Here is a 22,082-nt window from a genome sequence, read left to right as displayed (position 1 = left end):
CTGAGCATGGCATAGCTCTTGCCCTCATGAAGCCATAGCTATGGTCACCTGTGTAGGAGTAAGCATGGGAGGGGGAGGGGTGTATGAAGGCCCACCCCCAGCTGAGAAGCTATTGGTAGGTAGTATGGCTGGTGGGAACTGACTAACCCACTGAATGAATAAATGATTGAGCGAATGAATGAATGCCAGTCTGTGCTCCTCACATGGATCTCATGCTTAATTCTTATTCTACTCAGACTAAGTCCAGGCCAGAAGTGGAAGGCTCCCACCTGTAGGATGGTGTCTGTTCTCTCTCCTCCTGTGGCTGAGTCACACTTCAAGGTCAAGGGGAAACTTCTGCCTGCACAAAAGGCTGAGAGGCATGAGACAGTTTACATCTATCCAGGAAAGAATTGGGAAACCAGAAAAATATGTCATCAGGTCATTTCAAGTAGAGTAACTCTTCTGTGGAAGGGTGTGGGCTGCCTCAGTCCCCTCTCGAGCTATTTCATTTCAAATTTCCCCACCCCTCTCTGAGTCACGACGACAACTTCCCTCCTGGTCTCTGGCCTCCAAACCACCTTTTTTCTCACTTGCTTCTTTGGTCATTCGGTAGATGTTTCCAAGTTGCTAGTTGCTCAGAGCCTGCTCCTGTTCTCCAGTCATGAGCCATACCTGGACAGCCTTTCTTCTGCTGATGGGTGAGCCTGGGCCCCAGAGAAGAGAAACAGGGTACTTGTTCTTGATGAGCCAGGCCCATGAGCTGGAGGCTGTGGTTGAGAGCTCAGGATCCTGGTAAGGAGAGTGACTTGATGTTAGGGGGAAGCTGAGACATGGGCTTTGGTTCTGGAGTTTGGGGAATGAGAGAATATCAAAGAAGCCATTTGGGGGAGAACCCAAGAGATCCTAAGAGTGAGGTGAGTTGGCCTTGACAACCCACAGATTTCTCAAATAGGCAGAACGCATACATTGCCGGGTGTACTCATACACCCTCTATGGTTTCCAAGTTTTCCTAGATTCTCCTTCATCAAAGCCCCATGGATAGAGATGGGAAAAAATGTGTCTTCAAACTTTGATGCTCACTTTGTGTAAACAGAACTGAAATTTAACACTGGAAAGCGACTCATGAGCTAGGTGAAGGAGAGATGAGTCTGGAGTCCAGGGCCAGGGGCTCTGGGGGGCAGTGTTCAGTGTGGAAGAGAGTCAAGGGATTCAGGAGCCTGGGAGATGAGGGGGCAGGAAGGTGGTCAAGAGGGAGGGGACCTTCTCTAAAGCTTCTTGTGCTTCCCCAGTATTTGTTTCTTGTCTTGGCTTCAACTTGGATGTGGAGAAGCCAACACATTTCCACATGGATGGTGCTGAGTTCGGACACAGTGTGGTCCAGTATGCCGGCTCCTGGTGAGCACTTGGTGGTAGCTATGAAGATCCCTGTCCCTCCCCACCCCCACACCCCAGTGGTATCATCTGCATACTTTTTCTTTATGGGATGTGGCAATTTTATTCGTATGAACGTTTTCCTGAAAACAGGCCTTTAGAATAATTTCAGATAACATTATTAGTGCTTATTAAATGCAGGCACTATGAGCTGCAAACCATAGGGGTGGTTCCTTCGGACTTCATTGTAAACTCACAAGGAGTTGTCCTTCTGACATATGTTTACTAAAGACTTAGATGCCAAAAATGGAGGGCTCCTATTAGGAGAGAATAAAGTAGAAAGCAAAACAAAACGCCACCTGTCCAGAATTTAAATGGAACCTCCACTTTGCAGGTGTGGAGTCAGCTCTCTGCTCGGTGGCTCCTAACTGTAGTGTTCTCTATCTCCTCACAGGGTGGTGGTCGGAGCGCCAAAGGAAATAAAAGCCATCAACCAAATAGGTGGCCTCTACAAATGTGGCTATCTCACAGGCAGGTGTGAGCCCATCTACCTTCAGGGTGAGTCTCAGCCCTGCCTCAGGCCTACTGTTTAGATCTTAGGCTGTGTAGCCTGTGTAGAGCCCAGGAGTTGGCAGCTGCAGCTGTCTATAAACTCAGCCTCGGACATGCTCCTGGGCCTACCCATTGTACCCCCACAATGCTGCAGCTCCCCTATAATCTGATGTCTGCTTTACCCATGGGGCCTTTCTGTTAGCCAGATGGTGGGAGATGAGACCTCTTATATAACACTTTCTGTCCTCAAGGGTGACTATACATATGTCTATCTCCACAGTGCCCCCAGAGGCTGTGAACATGTCCCTGGGCCTGTCTCTCGCTGCTGCCACCAACCCTTCCCGGCTGTTGGTGAGTGCTCTTGTTCTTACAGGAAGGTCTTGAATGGAGGAATAGGGACCCAGGGATGCTGGGCGAGGATGCAGGGGATGGAGAGTAGACCAACAGAACAAGCTCCATTCATCATTATCCTCTGTCCCAAGGCTTGTGGTCCTACTGTGCATCACATATGCAGAGAGAATACATACTTGACAGGGCTCTGCTTTCTTCTGAGCTCATCATTCACGCAGAACCAGAACTTCCCAACTGCACAGCAGGGTAAGCAAGTCACCAGCTCCTTCCAACTGCACAGCAGGGTAAGCAAGTCACCAGCTCCTTCCAACTGCACAGCAGGGTAAGCAAGTCACCAGCTCCTTTGGGGTACTCCATGCACATGCGTCTTGGTTTCAGTGGGTCACACTCTTTTCCAAAAGGGAGGGAGGAAGAGAAAATCCAGAAAATACATCTCCAGATGGTCACAGCTGGAAAGACACTGCTGGTCCCGATACCTAGTCTGTTATTGTCTTGGAATTTTGGGTTTGACATATGTCAAATGTGACTAGTAATGGGTGAAACTTTGCAAGCACTACAAGGTGAGCCATTTGGTACAGTTTCTGGCCTGACAAGACAGTGCTGATGAGAGAAGCTGCTATTACTATTACAACGAAAGTGAAGGGGATTAATTCTCCAGCGACTGGTTAGTGCAACCGTCTGGGACTTGCTGATGAAGGTGTAGTCTGAGTTGGATGCATATGTGTTCTCTATGCATGTGTGTGTGTGTGTGTGTGTGTGTGTGTGTGTGTGTGTGTGTTTACCAGGTCAAGACATGGGGCTTGGCTTCTCTGGTGTTGTTAGAGATAAAGGATGAGGTGAAGGAGTGTGGGCTTTTCCGCAGCAGACTGAGGCTGTTTTCTGGTCTTGTGCTCACTCTGAGACGCTCAGGGAAATGGATGGGCATCTCTTACACAGATCCTCTGGATTTAGACTCTCGCAACAGAAATGTCAGAATGCTTGTTTCTGTCTTTTGAGAGAGACGCAGAAAGGGAAGGCTGGGAAGAGTGGTAGGCATATCCACGGAGGACTTGGTTAGTGGGTCTTATCTTCTTGGGTGCTTTCATAACCACTTGTGGGAAGACAAAGACCTCTGTAGTTAAGAACATCCACGCTGCTGCCAGTCCAGATGGTAGAGTCCATTCCTTGCACTGGAAAATTTTGATTTGAATGAAAATTCTAATATTGCTCTGAAGGGCAACCCACACTGAAACTAAGAACAAGACAAAGGTAGTGTGTGGCTCTTACCAGGGATGACATTGAAAATACCAACGAAAATACAGCATAGCACTAACCAGTAAGGACAGGAACTGGCCCCAGACTATGGTCCTTTCTGAGCTGGTTGTTATGGGGAGAGACTGTTGCTGGCCTCTGGGGAGGAACTGAAGAGTCTGTGTGGAGGAAGAAAGCTCTCTGTCTCTTGCTACTGGGGCAGGAGATGCTTGCATTTTTGTTATCTCTGGGATGGCTTAGGTTAGATCACAGTTGTAGCCTCTTTGTGAGACTTGAAGGCCTTGTCCACATTAGAGGGCAGAGGAATTGAGAATCGGGACACAGACAGTGGGACTGGGCTGTGACTGTCAGGGAACTGGGAAAGTGAGTTTTGTGGCCAGGAGATCTTGTGAGTGTCCCTCAGAGGGTCAGAGCAACATCCTTTCCTAGAGTGTCCACGGCCAGACCAGGACATCGTGTTTTTGATTGATGGCTCCGGTAGCATCTCTTCCACAAATTTTAAAAAAATACTGGACTTTGTTAAAGCTGTGTTGAGCCAGCTTCAGCGACCTGGAACACGGGTGAGTTCCTGCCGAAATGCGAGGCCCAGGGCCTTCTGGGAAGGCACACAGGGCCTACTGGGAAGGTTCGCTGGGCTTGCTGGGAAGGTTCGCTGGGCTTGCTGGGAAGGCTCGCTGGGTAGGTTTGAGGAACTCTGGGGAATCTTAGTCTTTACTTGCATGTGCTTTTCTTAGTTCTCTCTGATGCAGTTCTCCCATCACTTCTGGATACATTTTACTTTCAATGACTTCATCTCCACATCAAGCCCTCTAAGCCTGTTGGATTCTGTAGTGAAGCTGTCAGGGTCAACACATACAGCCTCGGCAATCAAGCATGCCCTGTGAGTCCAGACTTCCCTTTCCTTTCCCAGAACATCTGGGGTTCCCTTTGGGCCTCGTTTTCCTTTCCAAGAGATAAATGGGAAACCTAAAATGTAGCCCATTGACACCCTTGTCACTTGGGGTTTCTGAGTGGGAGTGGGGCCTTCTACAGGAGAGGCTATTTCCCCATTTCACAGTCCACAGAAGTCAGTGTAGTTTTATCCATAGGTCTCCGCACTTTCTTTTTGCTTGATAGAACAGAACTGTTCACTGCCCGAAGTGGAGCTCGGAAAGATGCCACCAGGGTCCTCATTGTCATCACTGATGGGAGTAAAACAGGGGACAACTTGAATTATAATGATGTCATCCCAATGGTAGAGGCTGCAGGCATCATTCGTTATGCAATTGGGGTAGGACACAAAGATGGTTGTCTACCACTTCCTCCTGTAACTTCCTCTTGAAGAAACTTCCTCTAAAGGGCAAAAACAAGGTTTCTTATCTCTTGCTGCCTTAGATATATATTTGGAGCCAGAGAAAGGCTCCTTCAGCCTGGAGACCTGTGACCTCCTTGCTTCTACTCCCTAATGCCATTTGAGCCTCATTTAGACAGAATTTCTGAGGCCGACTGAAGATCATTCGGTGGGTGATGGTTCATGTAACGCCTTAGCCACGTTTGCTTCATCGTGGTAACACTTACGGGAGCGATAGCTTTTATTTTTCATTCCTTGAGAGTTTCACAAAGGTATGCAATGAGATGTGATCATATACTCCTTCCATTTCCTATTTCTCTCCCCATCCCGTGTCCCCCAAACCTCCCTTCCTAACGTTGTGTGTTTAAAAAAAACAACCTACCGAGTCCAACAGCATTGCTCTATGCGCATAGCTGTGGCTCCGTCATATGACAGAGCACTGGAAACCTCACTAATAACCACACTCAAAGGAGGGTGACTCGGCCCTGCCAGGTATGGAATATAAATAGCTCTGTGGGATGGGGCTTGGATGCCATGTCTCCCATCTGTGTGAGACTTTGGGCTGGCCTGTTCTTATGTGCGTCTTGTAATGGTAACCACAGCTGGTATAAAGTTCATAAATGCAACAGGCATGCCTGTCCAGGAGACAGTGCCTCCTAGTGCTCTCCTGACCCTCCGGCCCTTACGCTCTTCGTCTTCTGGGGTAGAATCATTTATTTTGATGTGCAGTCTTGGAGGGTCTTAGTCTATGATGGAGGAGAAGGAAAGGCGGAGTTCATGGTGGTGGGAGTATGATGTCATAGCAGTTCACATGTGAAGGACCAGAAAGGAGGTCAGAGAGAATGGGGATGGTTGGAGGATAACATTCAAAAGTTTATACCCTACTTTGGCCAGCCAAGCTCCACCACACAAGTTGCTCAAAACATGGACCCACAGGGGAGTTCTCAGACTCAGTAGTAACATGATATATGTAGACCTATGAGAATTTTCATTCTCACTGGGGTTTGTCTTCACTGGGGACAGGTAGGACAGGCTTTTTACAGTGAACAGTCCAGGGAAGAATTAAAGGACATTGCATCGAAGCCTTCCCATGAATACATATTCAGCGTGGAGAACTTTGATGCCTTGAAGGATATTCAGAATCAGCTGAAGGAGAAGATCTTTGCCATTGAGGGTAAGTCAGCAATGAAGCTATGTGCCTCAGGAATCATTAGGCATAGGGCTACTCTTATTTGAACTTAGACCCTCGTGAGCTAGGCACTGCTCTTAATTGTTGGTCACTGATCTTAGATTCTCCTAAGAGACTTCCTCGAACCTGGGAGTTGTTGTCTTTCTTCCTGAAAGCTAAGCATCCTGATTTCCCCAGGTACAGAGACACCAAGCAGCAGTTCTTTTGAATTGGAGATGTCCCAGGAGGGCTTCAGTGCTGTATTTACGCCTGTGAGTTGATCCCTGTCGAGGCCGGTGATGTAGGCTGGTGGTGGACAGGAAGGCACTGCAGAGTACTAGCTAACTAGGTGTGTGGAGTCAGGGGCAGGCTTCCTTTGAATTAGGCTGGAATCTTGGTCAGCCCTGGGATCCTTTCCTCTCAGGATGGACCGGTTCTGGGGGCTGTGGGAAGCTTCAGCTGGTCTGGAGGTGCCTTCTTATATCCACCAAATATGAAACCCACCTTCATCAACATGTCTCAGGACAATGTGGACATGAGAGATTCTTACCTGGGTAAGAGGCTATGGGAGGGGCGGGGCGGGGTGGGGCGGGGCGAGCTGCCTGAAGACAGAAGCCTTGGTGCTGAGGTCTGGGCCCCTCAGGTTACTCCACTGCACTGGCCTTTTGGAAGGGGGTCCACAGCCTGATCCTGGGGGCCCCTCGCCACCAGCACACGGGGAAGGTTGTCATCTTTACCCAGGAATCCAGGGATTGGAGGCCCAAGTCTGAAGTCAGAGGGACACAGGTTGGTACGGAAGAAGCCGGAATGGAGTGTGAGAGTGGGCAGTGTGGCCAAGGTGGAGGACATGGCAGGGCTTTGGGGCCTATGGAGGGTGTGTGGTGCTGGGAGAGAGGAGGGACCAGGCCCAGCATCTTTAGATGACTTCAGGCTCGGCCCCCAGATCGGCTCCTACTTTGGGGCCTCTCTCTGTTCTGTGGACATGGATAGAGATGGCAGCACTGACCTGGTCCTGATCGGAGCCCCCCATTACTATGAGCAGACCCGAGGGGGGAAGGTATCAGTGTGCCCCATGCCTGGTGTGGTAAGTGGGTGAGGATCCTGGCTGGTGGCATCTGGGTATGGGTGGGGGTCTGCCCAGGTTGGGCCTGACACTGCCTTTGCTCTGCAGAGGAGCAGGTGGCAGTGTGAGGCCACCCTCCATGGGGAGCAGGGCCATCCTTGGGGCCGTTTTGGGGCAGCTTTGACAGTGTTAGGGGACGTGAATGGGGACAGCCTGGCAGATGTGGCTATTGGTGCACCGGGAGAGGAGGAAAACGGAGGTGCTGTCTACATATTCCATGGAGCCTCAAGACAGGACATTGCTCCCTCGCCCAGCCAGGTGAGGCCCAGTCACTGTCCCCCAAGTCTACAGTAGCTTCCTCTTTGTTTCTCATTTCTTTCACAACAGTTCTCTTCCGTGACTTCATTTATTTCTTGGCTAAGCATTGAGCATTTCGCAGAAGGTAAAGCCCACACAATTGAGACTCGAGGCGACTTAACTTCTGCTTTGACTTGAGACCAACCACACCTGTGGCAACCCATGTTAGCACACGGGTCAGGCAGGGAACCTCTTTCACAGATGTGGCTTAGTAAGCACACGGCTCAGTGTAGACTAGGGGGGATTCTGGGCCTCAAGTTCATCAGTGGCTCCTTCCTGCTCACCAGCTCTAGGTCTCGCTTCCTTTCTATGCTAATTTCTCATTCATCTCCTTAAATACTCTTCAATTTCGTTCCCTCCTGGTAATCCATGCCCCTGCCAGCTACCTGGGCAGGAGCCCTCCACACAGTGGAACCAGGTTCCCTTAGAAGGAACAGCTGCTTTCTTTTGGCAAATGTCAAAGCAGGCAAATAGGCTGGCATCTCCGCTGACATTTCTCCGAAGATGACTTTTAACAAAGGCCAGCAGACACACCAAATGCTGAATGTTCAGCATCATTACCCACGAGGTGCCGACACATCACCACTGTGAAGTGCAACCTCACCCTCATCAGCACAGCTGGAATCAGGGGGGCCTCGAGTCACCAGGACAAGCTGCCCACTAGTGAGACTCACAGGCCCTGCTAGTGAGACTGTGAGATGATGTGGCTATTTTGAAACAATGTGTTAATTTCTGAGAAGATTATTAATAGAGTTGTCATATGATCAGACGGTTTCTAGCACGGGAGAACTGAAAACATGTCCTCATACAAACTACATAGAATGCCTTTTGAAGCATTATTCATGACTAATAGACAAAATGTAGAAGCAACCCATATGTCCATCTACCTATGAGCAGACAAACTAGATGTTTATCCACGAAATGACATGTCACTCCACCATGAGCAGGCGATGGGCATGAGCCTCAAAATCCTATGCTAAGTAAAAAAACAAAAACAAAAACAAAAAACCAAAAAAAAAAAAAAAAAAAAAAAAAAAAAACCCAAAACAGTTAGAAGTAATAGGAAAACCTATAGAGACAGCAGGTAATTGACTGGTTACACAAACTTGGGCACAAGAGGAAATGACAGCATGGGGGACTTCTAACAGGTGTCAGATCTCTATTCGAGGTGATAGGTGATAATTTGTTCTAAAATTGATCATGGACATGGTATCACAACTCTGAACACTCAAAGGCCACAGAGCTGTGAGGGGAAGTGTTAAATGTGTGAATATTTAAAACAGTTGTTCCATCCTGTAGAAAAGCGTATGGAAGAGCCCTGTAATTTTGCTAGCGACTGTGTGACATCAGCAGGGTCACTCTTGCTAAATGAGATTGAATTCAGGTACAAAGAGATTAGAAAAATTACTGAGTTATAAGATGAATTATTTTGAATGCAAATAGTGTATTAATCTAGAAGTTGTATTTCTCTATCTTAAGCTAGTCCCCAATAACCACTCTGAGAAACCAAGATTTATTTCAAGAAGCACCTCAATAGCTGAGTAGTTAGATAATCTACTACTAAGTTAATCTGATTACCTCCCAGCCATTAATTACCCCAATGCATTTACTTCTTCTTATTGGCCTGGCTCTTTGGGCTGCAGGTTTGTTTCTGTGATCTCTCTCTGGACTCCTTCCTCATGGCTGATCTGAATTTCCCTCTCTCCCTTCCTTCTTCCTCTGGCTGGCAGACATCCTGCCCTAGTCTCTCCTCTGCCCAGCCACTGGGTGATCAGCATTTATTGACAAGGCAGAGAATAAATGGTGAAGATTGTTTACACAAACCCCAGACAGGAGATTCTTGGTATAAATATTACAATATCATTTCCAGATTGAAAAAAGATATGAGGGAGGAGAAATCAGTGTTTAACTAACACAGGATAAACTTTACACAGTGTACAAAAACATTATGGCTACAGGGTCTTTCCGTCTCTCGTCTCCGGCCTCTCTTTCTTCCTCTTTCTAGCTGCTGTTCTGTGAAATAGCACTACTCTCCCACGCCGACTCAGTCATAGTGACCCAAGACCACGAGCCAAATAAATCCTTCCCCCTTTAGTTGGTTAGTCAGGAATTTAGTCACAATGGCAAGAGAAGAGACCAGTGTACACACTTCTCTGCCCATCTATAAAATGGTGATCGAAATAGAATGAACTAGGCACACCGACCGGCCTGAGAGGGCTGAGCATGTATGTTCCTGTATAGTGCCCAGTACCTTATTATGTTGGTAAGGTAAGCTGAGCTTCTTATAATTGTTAGGATGGTCTAACAATGGGAGGAGATCTAAAGGTGTGTGCCTCAGGGAGAATTACCAAAGGGGCATCCAGTTCACACCACTTTGTGGGTAAGAACCTAGAGGCAGGAACTGATGCAGAGACTATGGAGGGGTGCTGCTTACTGGCTTGCTCTCCATGGCTTGCTCATCCTGTTTCCTTTTAGAACCACCTACGCTGTGCTGCCCCACCCCAGTCTATCATTAAATGCACTGCAGACTTGCCTACAGGCCAGTTATACTGAGGCACTTTCTCTACATTTCCTTCTTCCCACATGTGTCTAGCTTGTGTCAGGTTGGCAGAGAGACTAGTCAGCACTAGGGCAAGGCCGTCAGTAACACTGATAGACTGGTATGATTTGGCAAAAGCCTGTAACTCTCAATTAGGAAACGAGCCACAGCTAAACCATAATATTCTTTCATTCAGACTGACTCTTTTCTTCTGGACAGAGGATTTCAGGATCCCGGTTCTTCCCCAGGCTCCAATATTTTGGGCAGTCACTGAGTGGGGGTCAGGACCTCACCCTGGATGGACTGGTGGACTTGGCTGTGGGGTCCAAGGGACACGTGCTGCTGCTTAGGTGAGCACACTTTCCTCAGACACTCCCATCCGTCCTAGGTTCAGTCTAGGACCTTTCTTCCTACCTGCAGGCTGTGGTCTCAGCCCAGTGTTCTGCCAACAGGACCAGGCCGATTCTTAGAGTGTTATCAACTATACACTTCACACCTGCAGAGATTTCCAGGTCTGTGTTTGAGTGTCAGGAGCAGGTGGCCGCTGAGCAGACACTGGGTGATGCCACTGTCTGCCTTCAACTTTATGAAAGCCCCAAGACCCAACTACGTGAGTCTCTTCCTTTTGACCCTGACCTTGGGAAGCCTCTAACCCAGGGCTTCTTCATCATCCTTGTGTTCCACTTCCCCTTACAGGTGACATCCAAAGTATTGTCACCTTTGATCTGGCCCTAGACCATGGCCGCCTGAGTCCTCGGGCCATCTTCGGGGAGACAAAGACCCAAGCTCTGACTCGAGTTAAAACCCTTGGTCTGAACAGGCACTGTGAAAGGGTGAAGCTGCTTCTCCCGGTGAGAGCACCTAGATAGGTTGTGGGGATAGTTGTGGGTAGAGGCCATTTGGAAACTGGAAGCAAGCTCAGCAAGGAAAGAACACAGCACGTTCTGAGCTTTCCTGGGTCCTTAGTCTCAGGTCTGGCGGGCAGGCGATCTTTAATACCTGTTAGCTCAATAAGTGAATGAATGCACGTCTGGGAGCAGCCGCTAGGGGTCACCCAGATGGATTTTAGGGAAGAGAACAGCACTGCTGTGTGGCCTCAGGCTGATTCATGCAGGTGTTTAATGAGCACATTCTGATGGCTGTTCACTGAGACATGCCCACAGTAGGGGGCAAAACAGTCATTTCCCCTAGGGAGTTCCCCAGTGGTGATGGGGGACCCAAAACAAATTTCTAGATAGTGAATGTCAGGTAGGAATAAGCGCTACAAAGACAGCAAACCAGAGAAGAGAATAAAGGAATAAAGGTTCCATGAGGGGCCATTGAAGAAAGTGAGAGAGCTGTGTGGGGGAGGGGAGGGTGGACCAGAGACTTTCCGCCCTGGTGAAAGCTACAAGCACTTATCGACCACAGACAGGACTGCTCCAACCCCCTTTACATATACAGAGATTTGATACTGCCAGTAACTATGCATGGAACAACCTTTAAAATCACCCCTCAAATGCCTCTCCTTTAGGCCTGTGTGGAGGACTCAGTGACCCCTATCACTCTGCGCCTCAACTTCTCTCTTGTTGGTGTACCCATCCCTTCCTTACAAAACCTCCAACCCATGCTGGCTGTAGATGACCAAACGTACTTCACGGCCTCTGTGAGTGTTATTCATGATGTTGGGGGCTCAAGGGGGACCCCAAGACAGGTTGTCTTTTGAGGTAAGATGTTTATTAGTGGAGTTATCAACAGTATGAAGAGATATCAGTATGATGGGGCTCCGAGGAGAGTCCAGGTCTATGCGGTAGAGGGAGGATCCCTTCTTATTGTCTCAGAGGATGGGAAGGTTGTTCTCATGTGGTTGATGAGTAAGTAATTCACATCTGAATCTGAAGCCAGGCTGTCTCTGAAGAGGAGGACATCCTCAGATGCATTATGGGAATAGAACGTGTAACCCCAAGGATGTGGGGAAGGTGAGGAGCTGGGACATCTAATTGAGGCTGGGCCATGCTGAGATTTAGCAACCTGAGCCTGTGAATTTCCTTAAGGGGAAATAAGAACAGTGCCAGCCATTTTGCTGAAGCCTGAGAGTTATTAGGGAGCTAGAGAGACAGAGAGAGGCTCTGGTAGGAAGCTTGCCATTTCCTAGGCTCTGGGAAGAGGCTGCCCTCTGTGGATGTGGCTTGAGCAGCCTGTGGCCCCAGACCTAATTCCTGTGTTCTCCTTCTCTCAGCTTCCCTTTGAGAAGAACTGTGGAACGGACCACATCTGCCAGGATGACCTTGGCATTGTATTTGGCTTCCCAGAGTGAGTTCTCACCCCCTAGATCTTCTCCAGAGGCCAGCCTCCCTCCCAGGATCTGGGGCTCCTGCCTTTGACTGACTCATACTCTCATCTGGGGCTCAGAACCAGGGCTTCTATCTCTTACCTCGCTACCACGCATTTTATGCCCAGACTGTTTCTAGCCTCATTCACAGGATCGTCTCTTTCTTCCCAACACCCAGCTTGAAGACCCTGGTGGTGGGAAGTGACCTGGATCTAAATGTAAATGTGACGGTGTCTAATGATGGGGAAGATTCCTATGGGACCACAGTCACTCTGCTGTACCCAGAGGGTCTGTCCTTTAGACGAGTTGCAGAAGGCCAAGTATTCCTTTGGAAGAAAGAGGTGAGTGGGTTGCATGGTATGGACCTGTACTAGGTTGAAAACTCAGGCCGTGTGGCCATTACTTAACAGTCTCTGGTGGGTCGAGAGATCTTAGCCAGTCTCAACTGGATGGTGGGGTTGTACTGTCTGGGTCTTCTACTTTTAGCACCATATTTTGAAGAATATAAGAAGTGAATGCCAGGGCCAGCAAGGTTAGGGCACTTGCCGCCAAGCCTAATGACACAGAAGCCACATGGTGAAAGGACTTGACACATGCAAGATGTCTTGTTAGACTATTGCCTCCGGTTCCCTAATGTGCCTTCCGGGTGTCAGAACGGAGGCGGACCATCCCCCGTCTCTGTCCTTGGCCTCTTGTCCTGTGTGCACGTAATAGCTGTTCTTTTCCCGAGACAGAGACCTGCTGGCTTAAAACTCACTATGGAGCCCAGATTGGTCTTGAGTCCACGGTCCTCTGTCTCACCCTCCAAAATGCTAAGAATGTAGGCATGTATCATCAAACTGGGAAAATGTTTAAAAATATTGTAAAACAATGGAACTTACTGGTTACTCTGGCTTGGGGCTTGCCAAAGTTATTTTTCTGTGAAGGCAGAGGGAAATGCTTCAGATGCTTGGACCATGTCGCTTCTGCCCCGGACTCTCGGTTCTACCTGATGAGAGCGGCCACTAGAAGACAGAACTGAGGCCACAACATGTTTTAAAGAAAGAGAAACATTTTTTTTTCAAAAGTTTAATTGTCAAAACAATTTTAAACTTTGACTGAAGTGGTCAACATTAAACAAAACTTCCCAAGAGCATCATCAAAAGTGCCAACCAACACTGTAATTCTTGCTTCATCCATATCTCTGTCTCTGAGCCAATGTCTCATTTAGCCCAGACTACCTTCAAATCCAAGTAGCCAAGGCTAGTTCCGAACTCCTGAACCTCCTGCTTTAACAAACTTCCCAGTGCTGGGGTCACAGGTGTACATTATCACACCTGGTTGCTTTTATCTGCTGAGATACTTTCAAACAAGTATTAGACACTGGACCACTGCTTTCTCTTCATTTTACTCTGGACTTCTGACCAGCATCAACATCTAAGGTGACCCCAAAGTCACTATGTCATCCAACAAAGTGAACTATTCTTGAAATATTCTTGACATTTAAAAGCATAATCAAATTTTCCCAATTCTCCCCCAAATATCTTTTTACACTTGGTTTATTTGAATGGGAGGTTGAACTGGGCTCACCTATTTGCTTTGCAGGTCTGCCAAATATTTCTTGATCTAGCATCCGGTAGTGGGAGCACATTTTAATTACTTGTGAAAAACGAACTAGGAAAAGCAGATCCTGGAGTGTGGGCAGTGGCAGTGTTTCTAGGCACATAACCCAGTGTGGCATGTGGCTCTTTGTCAGATATATATTTAACAAAAGCAGTTTAAAAATAAAGCGGCTAAGAGACAACTCAGGAAAACAGAGCATGACTGTCACCATATCGGGCAGTCTTTGTTAGTTCTGTTGCATGTGACTTGATAGGTCTTGTGGCTGTATTAAAAATAACCTTGTTGGTGTCGAGTTGAAATATATTGGGGTAAAACAATATGATGTGTAGGAAGTACTTCAAATGATTAAGAAAAGACGGGAGTATTTGTGGGAACAATGGGAAAACTCTGTAACCTCTGCTGAGTGACAGAGACAGCGGTTGATAGTGTACCCTCTCTGCTGAGTATGTTTGAAACTATCCACAGGCAAAGGCCTTTAAAAGTAACAAGGCAGCTGGAGAGATGGCTCAGTGGTTAAGAGCACTGACTGCTCTTCCAGAGGTTCTGAGTTCAAATCCCAGCAACTACATGGTGGCTCACAGCCATCTGTAATGGGATCTGATGCCTTCTTCTGAGTGTCTGACCCAGTGTACTTACATACATACAATAAATAAATCTTAAAAAAAAATAAGTAACAAGGCTTATGCCTATAATCCTAACACTTGGGGCCTGAGGCAGGAGGATCACCTTGAGTCTGAGACTAGGCTGGGCTATCTAGTGAGTTCTAGAATAGCCTAGGGTATATAGGACAAGAGCAAGAAGAATAGAAACCCAACAAGAAATGAAGGGCGAGGTTTCTAGTGACTAGACCTACACCACCGGAAGTTTGACCAGATGTGGATTCGCAAACACTCCGCCCTCAGCTCCCTCTCTCTGGAACACTAGCAAGCACTTATCCCCTGTGTGCTTTTGGCTTTTAACTAGAACCAGAGGTGGCCGCGGCAGGGGCGGCACTCCCTGCACCTCATGTGTGACAGCACCCTAGACCGGAGTCAGGGCATCTGGAGCACCAGCTGCAGCAGCAGCCGCGTCATTTTCCGTGGAGGTTCACAGGTCAGCCTGGCTCCTGCACACCCTGCCCCTCCTCCTCCCTCACTCCTCAGTGACCTCACCACCTTCTTCCTCAGATGACTTTCTTGGTAACTTTTGATGTCTCCCCAAATGCTGAGCTAGGGGACAGGCTGCTTCTAAGAGCCAGAGTGAGCAGGTAAGCTGGGTCAGCCCCGCTCAGGGGGTGTCCTTCTCATTAGGATCCTCACATCTTGTGCTCTACCTCTGTTCCCAGTGAAAATGGTATACCCAAGCCTGGAAAAACCACCTTCCAGTTGGAGCTCCCAGTACAGTATGCCGTATACACTGTGATCAGCAGGTACAGTCCCTGGATTTCAGAGTAGTTCTTCTTCACATAGAAACATTGTATGTAAGGATCACCACTGATCATCTGGGATATTTTAGGTTTCATTGTCTTTCTTTCCGGTGGGAGATGACGCTGACAACTGAGCATGCTCACCAATGGATGCTTGTTATGGGCTGGTTTTGGCACTAATTGTGAAGTCATTATCATGACAGCATATATTTACTACAGGTTACAGGTCTCAAAAGGCTTTGAAAATCCACAGGATTTCCTTGGGTTCTCTAGGATGTATGAGACACACTCTTGCATTTGAGGGTCTTAGAGCCTAACTGGAGATCGAGGTTCCAGGGCTGCCCTTTGGCTCTGTAACCTCGGTGACAGGGCATGTCGGTCAGCTTTTCGTCACTACAAGAATTTGAAGCAACTTATAAGTAAAAAGGGCATCTTTAGGCTCACAGTTTGGAGTTTTGGTCCATGGAGAGTTGGCCCAGTGCTTTGGGTCTGTGGTGATGTAGTGGCTGTCATGGATGTTTTTATCTCATGGTAAGGAGGCAAAAAAAAAAATGGAATTATGGTTTTATAGTATCCTTTGGGGCACTCCCTCACTGATCTAGAAAATTCCCAGCAGGATCTACCCTCCAAAGGCTCTGCTACCTCCTGACTGTGCCACTCAGAGTGAGAAGCCTAAATGTAGGGAGGGGGTGAGGGGCTTCAAGATGAAACTATATCAGTGGGTTCCTAAAACAGGACAGAGGTCCTTTCAAGGAGGGACATCAAAACATTGGTGGGTCTATTGGCATTTGTGTAAAACTGTTCTTTTTCCATAAGAAACAGATACAGCTCATTGGGCAGAGATTCTCAACCTGTGGGCCACGACTCCCACAGAGGTTGAATATCATACATATCAGATGTCTACATTACAATTCATAACAGCAGAAAAATTACAGTTATGAAGTAGCAACAGAATAATTTTATGGTTGGGGGTCACCACAGCATGAAGAACTGTATTAAAGGGTCGCAGCATCAGGAAGGTTGAGAACCACTCCTTTCCACCCTTTGTAGAAATTAGGATAAAAGATATACCTGAGGAGGATGAACATCAGAGGAGCGGCATAGCGGATAGGGCCTGAGGGGGACTGAGGAAGATGGGAGGAGGTACTGAGACTAGGGGATAGAGAATAGTCATCAGACACCTTCTCAGTGTTTGCTCCCTGTCTGGCACAGCCCGTAGCTGCTTTCTATGAATTCATTTGACAGAACAAACATTTGTTGAGCTCCTGTGTGTAATTAATCCAGTCTGTTATGGGACCTGCCTAATTCGAGGGTCTCTTTGCTGGTATTTCATACTTTGATTGCTCTGCATGTTTGGGGTTCTCCAGGTAGAAAGATGCATGCTCTATGTATGTATACAATGGTGATTTCATGGCATTCTGCAGAGAACCACAGATAGGACACACCACTTGTAGACCTACGTGGTCCTACAGGTTAATCATACTTAGAGAGGTCCCCAGGGCAGCTGTGAACATTTGGGAGGAGTTCTTTGAGTAGTGGAGACATGACACCTAAGAGTGTTGTCATTGGATGAAGGCTGGGTAGGGTCTCTTTGTCTAAACGACAAAGCTGATTGAGACTTCTACCCAATGCTTCCAGGTCACCACCAGAGAGAATTCAGATACAAGAGATGTAAGGAATTGAGAAGAGGGCTTGCTATAGAGAAGCACACATTTGAGTGGGAGCTTCTCATGAAACAGTGGTGTCACCCGGCATTGCAGAGAGCTTGTCTAATTGGCCAACTGCAGTGGAGGAAACCCCCCTTGTAGGGTTTACTCACCCTTTCTATCCCTATATGGCTCTGTCTTCAGATGCATGATGGGGACAGCTAATCTTGTATGTTAATGACACAGAGATGTCATTTAATGAAGAAAAGTTGGTGATGATCCCTGTCAGTCAGTCATGTTAGTTCTAGTTGGCTTGGGATGGTCTTGTTTACTGTTTGAGCAGGCACAAGGCTCTGGAGGTATATCAAGTAACCATGCAGGTTTCCCCTCTTTTCCCTTGTGCCCAGCTAGCCTGCCCCAAGAGTAGGAGTTGTGGGTTAGAACTTGGTGTATATAGGCAAAGGCTATGTACATGGGGAATGGAGCAGTCAGACACAGAGGTAGAATTAGCTGGTATGTGAGGGACCTTGTGGCCACTGTACTTCCAGGCTTGGCCCAAGTATGTCTCATGAAGTTTTGTTACATTGAGACCTATGGAAGAGTTAATTGGATCCTTCAAAGGTTTGGGGTGATAAAAGGCAAGAAAAGTTGGGGAAAGGGCCTAAATGTAGGGGCCTAGGAGTCAAACTTACACAGAACACGTGGTCAACAAAACCTGCTGTGTCCCACATGTGCAGGAAGGATGAGACTGATAGCTCAAGTGTAGAAATGGGGCAGGCAGTGGTCGCTGCTATTCCAGCGAGTCAGTGGCTTGGCTCTTAGGTCTTTTCCCTACACCTCAACCCAGTCTTTCCCCAGCTATGTCCTCTGGCTGGCTGGTTCCTGCATGGTTCCTTTCACCTACCCTGAAGCTGCTTCTACTCCCAAAACTGTCTTTTAAACCATCCCTGCAACCCAATTCCATGCTATCCCATGTCCAACTGATTACTGTATCATCATGCTAGTTCCAGACCCTCCTCAGGAGGCCAGGTACGACTTTATGACTCTTCTCTCTCCAGCCACGACCAATTTACCAAGTATCTTAACTTCACAACCTCAGAAAAGAAGAAGGCCAGTGTGGTCGAACATAGATACCAGGCAAGTGTGGGGACTTGGGAGCAAGGGACAGAGGAGCCTGGCACAGGCTCTGCTATCGGTGCCTTCTGTACAGGTGAATAATCTGGGACAGAGAGACATACCAGTCAGCATCAACTTTTGGGTGCCCGTAGAGCTGAAGGGAGAAGCTGTGTGGACAGTGATGGTCTCCCACCCTCAGGTATGCGACCACCTATGGTTCCTTGCCTGATGCCCTTGTCGTACTCACAACCTGTGTTACTTATGAGTCCCTGATGCTGCAGCTTAAAGTCGGGTTCTCTATTTGCCTTCTAGAACCCGTTCATCCAATGCTACCAGAATAGACTTAAGCCAATACAACTTGACCTCCTGACTCACATGCAGAAGAGTCCTGTGCTGGTGAGGAAAACTGGAATATTTAAGAACATTAAGCTATGCATCAGAGGACTTGAGAGCTCATGTTCTGAATGTCAAATGGCACCTGCTGAATAGCCAGCTCTATTTACGCCTACATGCATCTGTCAAGTTCTATAGATTAATGCTGTCTCCTACCCAGACATACTTTGGTTTGATACTATATCTCTGATCCCAGGACTGCTCCATTGCTGACTGCCTGCACCTCCGCTGTGACATCCCCTCCTTGGGTATCCAGGATGAGCTTGACTTCATTCTGAAGGGCAACCTCAGCTTCAACTGGGTCAGTCAGGTGTGTGGCCATGTCCTGGTCCGTGTGTGACTGATGGCTCTGGGGCATCCTTGGGTCAGGGCAGTTCTTGAACCCTAAGCTGCCCTCAGATCTAATTCCCAGCTCTGCCCCCACCCTCTCTTTTGCAGACATTGCAGAAAAAGGTGTTGCTCACGAGTGAGGCTGAAATTACATTCAACACGTCTGTGTATTCCCAGCTGCCAGGACAGGAGGCATTTCTGAGAGCCCAGGTAGTGACTGTGGCAGGCAGGAGCCAGGCTGGTGAGGGGGCTCCAGATGTTTAGTCTGTAGTGTTAGCCGAGGGGTTTGCCATCCTGGAGGGAGAATGAATGAAGGTCCCGAGACACTCAGAATGCATGAATGGTTCTATAGCTCAATAATGCTTGGAACAGTGCATTGGCAAGGAAGAGGAAGAGAATACTAAAAGCTGGGATTCTGGGGAGAGTGTGAGACAGCTTGAGACACGAGGCTTTCTAATGGGTCCATCTCCACCAGATGAAGACGATGCTGGAGAGGTATAAAGTTCACAACCCACTCCCTCTCATTGTGGGCAGCTCAGTGGGAGGTCTGCTGTTGCTTGCTCTCATCACGGCCCTACTTTACAAGGTGAGCGGTTTGTCCGTCTTCCAGCAGGATTTGACCCTGTTCCTTCTACAGGATGAGCAAGAGCTCATGCTGGTGTCTGGGGTCCACTGTCCCCAGTTCATGTTGTGTGAGGAAACCCCTCCACCCAGTTTTCTCTCAAGTTTGTGCCTCCCGTCTCTAAGACGCCTGCACATCTCTCTCCTTTTCTTTCTATTCTCCTCTACTTGTCTGTATTGTCCCTTTACAGAAGAACCTCGTATAAGCCCAGGCAGGGATGCATATGGACACAAGCCCCAGGGGCTGGTCTGGGTCTTGGTATTTATCAGAGCAAGGGTGATGTAAGCCACATAATTTTGCCCACATCTAAATGATACAGAATGTACTAGGTTATTTGAAAGTAGTAGACACTCCAAAAATGCTTTTCCTTCTTCTCCTTTAGTTATTTCTTTCTCTCTCATTTGCATGTGTGTGTGTGTGTGTGTGTGATGTCCATGAATGTGTGCATACATACATGTGTGTGTAGGCACACATGAGTTTGTGGGAACACATGCACATATACATGTGTCCATGTGAAGGCTGTCTGAGTCTGTCTTCATCGCTTTCTACTTTATATATTGGAGCAGGGCCTCTCACTTGAACTCAGAGATCATGAATTTGACTATTCTAGCTATCCACCTTGCTCCAGAGATCCTTTGTCTTCACCTGCTGAGTTCTGGGCTTACAGGAGGGGCACCATGCCTATCCAGCCTTTGTGTGGGTTCTGGAGATCTGACCTCCAGGTCTCACACTTGTCAGCGAGTGCTTTACTCAAGCAGTTCCTCTCTTCTTTCTTCTGCTCACTTCATGCTGATTTTCTTCTTCCTTCCCACAGGCTGGTTTCTTCAAACGTCAGTACAAGGAAATGTTGAAGGAAGCAAATGGACAGTTTGTCTCAGAAAATGGGACCCCAGAGCCCCAGGTTGCCCAGTGAGACCTCCCCTTCATCTTCTTCGAACCTGCCCTTCTGAGAGGTGTCCCAGATCTTGTACTGTCCTCCAAGTCAGCCCAGTTCTGCAGCAGGAATGCTGGGACCAGGCCAGCCTTGCTTTGTGCCTTATTTGGGAAGGGTCATTGTCTGGCGAAAACTTTACCTAGAACTTGGGACACAGGGTCTCTGCTACAGCACAAGAAACTTCTGTAGGACTTTACCTAGGAATACACAGGCATCTCAGGGCTCCCTTGCTTCACTGGACACTAATAAACTTTCTATGATGAAGAATAAAGTGCCTCCCACCTACTTTCAGGATGTTAGAATTGAGTTCCATCTCGAAGAGGTGAGCTTCAGATAGCCTGGGATGCTCTGTGTTTCTGTGTTATCCTCGGTTCTAGAAAAGTATTGTGAACATCAGGTTGTAGCTTTTCTTGGAAACGCCCAACCCCAGCTTTCTCAAACCGAATTAGCAAGGAAACATCTGGGCAATGTAGTTGACGGGATTGGATTCTAGCATCAGTGTTGCTAGTTGGGAAGAACTGTCCTATTGTCTTAGGAGGGACATTGCTCTAGCACAGCTCAAGGTCAGAAAAGGCCCATGCCACTTTGCTGGGTAACATTTTAGGGGAAGATATAAACAAACATCTGTTTGCCTAAGATAGAGTATGGATTTAAGACCAAAGAAACTATTCTACCCAAGTCTTGTCAAGAAAGCAAATGAGGGAGTTTGTAACTCAGTTCCAGCCTGGTTTCCCAGGTCTTACAGCCTTCCTGTGCTATCCCATTGAGTTCCAACATGCAATTAACGCAGTGGCAATAAATTATATGGCTTTGGGACAGCAGGGAGCTCTTTGACTAACAACTCATGGGGAAGTAAGCCATTTTATGACTCCCAGGAATGGCTTTCCCCACAAATGAAGTGTGTCTTTGTTCAAACTGTTTAACTGCTTTTTCCGCTGTTCTCTCAGATGCTGTCCTGAGTCTAGGGGCATTTGAGGATTAGCATTATATAAGGAAACATTTTTCTTTCCTGTCCTCAGCCTGTCTTTGCAGCAGATGTGAATAACATAGACTTGTGGCTGATTTCGCTGCTAAGACCAGGAGACTGAAGAGTGCTCAGCATTAAACAGGACGCTTACATCACCCTTCCTAAGGCTCAGGGAACATCTCAGAAGAAGGAGTGGAAAGGATGTAAGAGTTGAGCAGGAGAGAGGAGGGTTGTGAAAGGCCATCTCATGGCTTTCGAGAACAGCTGCAATTGTCTTCGTAGGGCCTGCACAAAACTGACGTAGTAAATACTCAGTCACAGAGAAGGTGTCCTGCCCCACCTAATGGCATTGCAAGGCTGCTGGAAGAGAGGCCATTGTCTTCAGGCATCAGTGGATGGCTCCATGACACACACCCATGCACTTGCCTTGGTTTAAACCAAGTGGGTTACAAAGCAAGAGCAAAAGACAAAGCAAAAGCACACGAAAGTGTGAGGGGACTCGTGGGATTGGCTGGTTGGGTGGGTGACTAGGAGGATGAAGAGATGGGTAGAATCGAGGTGTAATGCAGCGGCCCCTGGTGTACCCCAAACCTTCTTCACATTGGAAGGCCTGGCTTGTGCAGCTTGCCCACCAACTTTGTCTGCCGAGTTCCTCAGCCCCCAATGCTCTTTCTTGTGTTATCTCTACACTTGAAGCCTCACTCCCGTCAAGCAGCTCACGCAGTTGTTGTCCCAGACCTAGATCTAGTCTCTCGGCTTCTGTACCAGCCCAGCCCAAGGCAGGCTAGAATC

At 47.8% G+C, this 22,082-nt stretch overlaps 1 protein-coding gene across 1 annotated transcript; it reads left to right on the top strand.

Annotated features, from left to right (window-relative positions):
• Positions 1-643: 643 nt before the first annotated feature.
• Positions 644-20,302, top strand: ITGAX (integrin subunit alpha X; the record flags this gene model as incomplete). The annotated part of the gene is made up of 30 exons (XM_080911702.1): positions 644-680; positions 1,272-1,377; positions 1,808-1,911; positions 2,186-2,256; positions 2,388-2,502; positions 3,937-4,067; positions 4,242-4,387; positions 4,624-4,777; positions 5,861-6,011; positions 6,204-6,277; positions 6,430-6,559; positions 6,649-6,791; positions 6,949-7,089; positions 7,177-7,386; positions 10,184-10,314; positions 10,417-10,574; positions 10,661-10,815; positions 11,478-11,609; positions 12,183-12,256; positions 12,454-12,616; positions 14,841-14,969; positions 15,044-15,123; positions 15,202-15,285; positions 17,987-18,065; positions 18,139-18,243; positions 18,357-18,440; positions 18,634-18,747; positions 18,876-18,977; positions 19,243-19,353; positions 20,204-20,302. 30 exons carry the CDS (start codon positions 644-646, stop codon positions 20,300-20,302), a joined length of 3,513 nt encoding a protein of 1,170 aa, XP_080767828.1.
• Between the last annotated feature and the right edge of the window lie 1,780 nt (positions 20,303-22,082).

Source organism: Micromys minutus, assembly GCF_963924665.1.
Source record: "Micromys minutus genome assembly, chromosome: 2".
NCBI classification, from domain to species: domain Eukaryota; kingdom Metazoa; phylum Chordata; class Mammalia; order Rodentia; family Muridae; genus Micromys; species Micromys minutus.
Note: the sequence above shows the minus strand (reverse complement) of the source record. Positions and strands in the feature narration are given on the sequence as shown.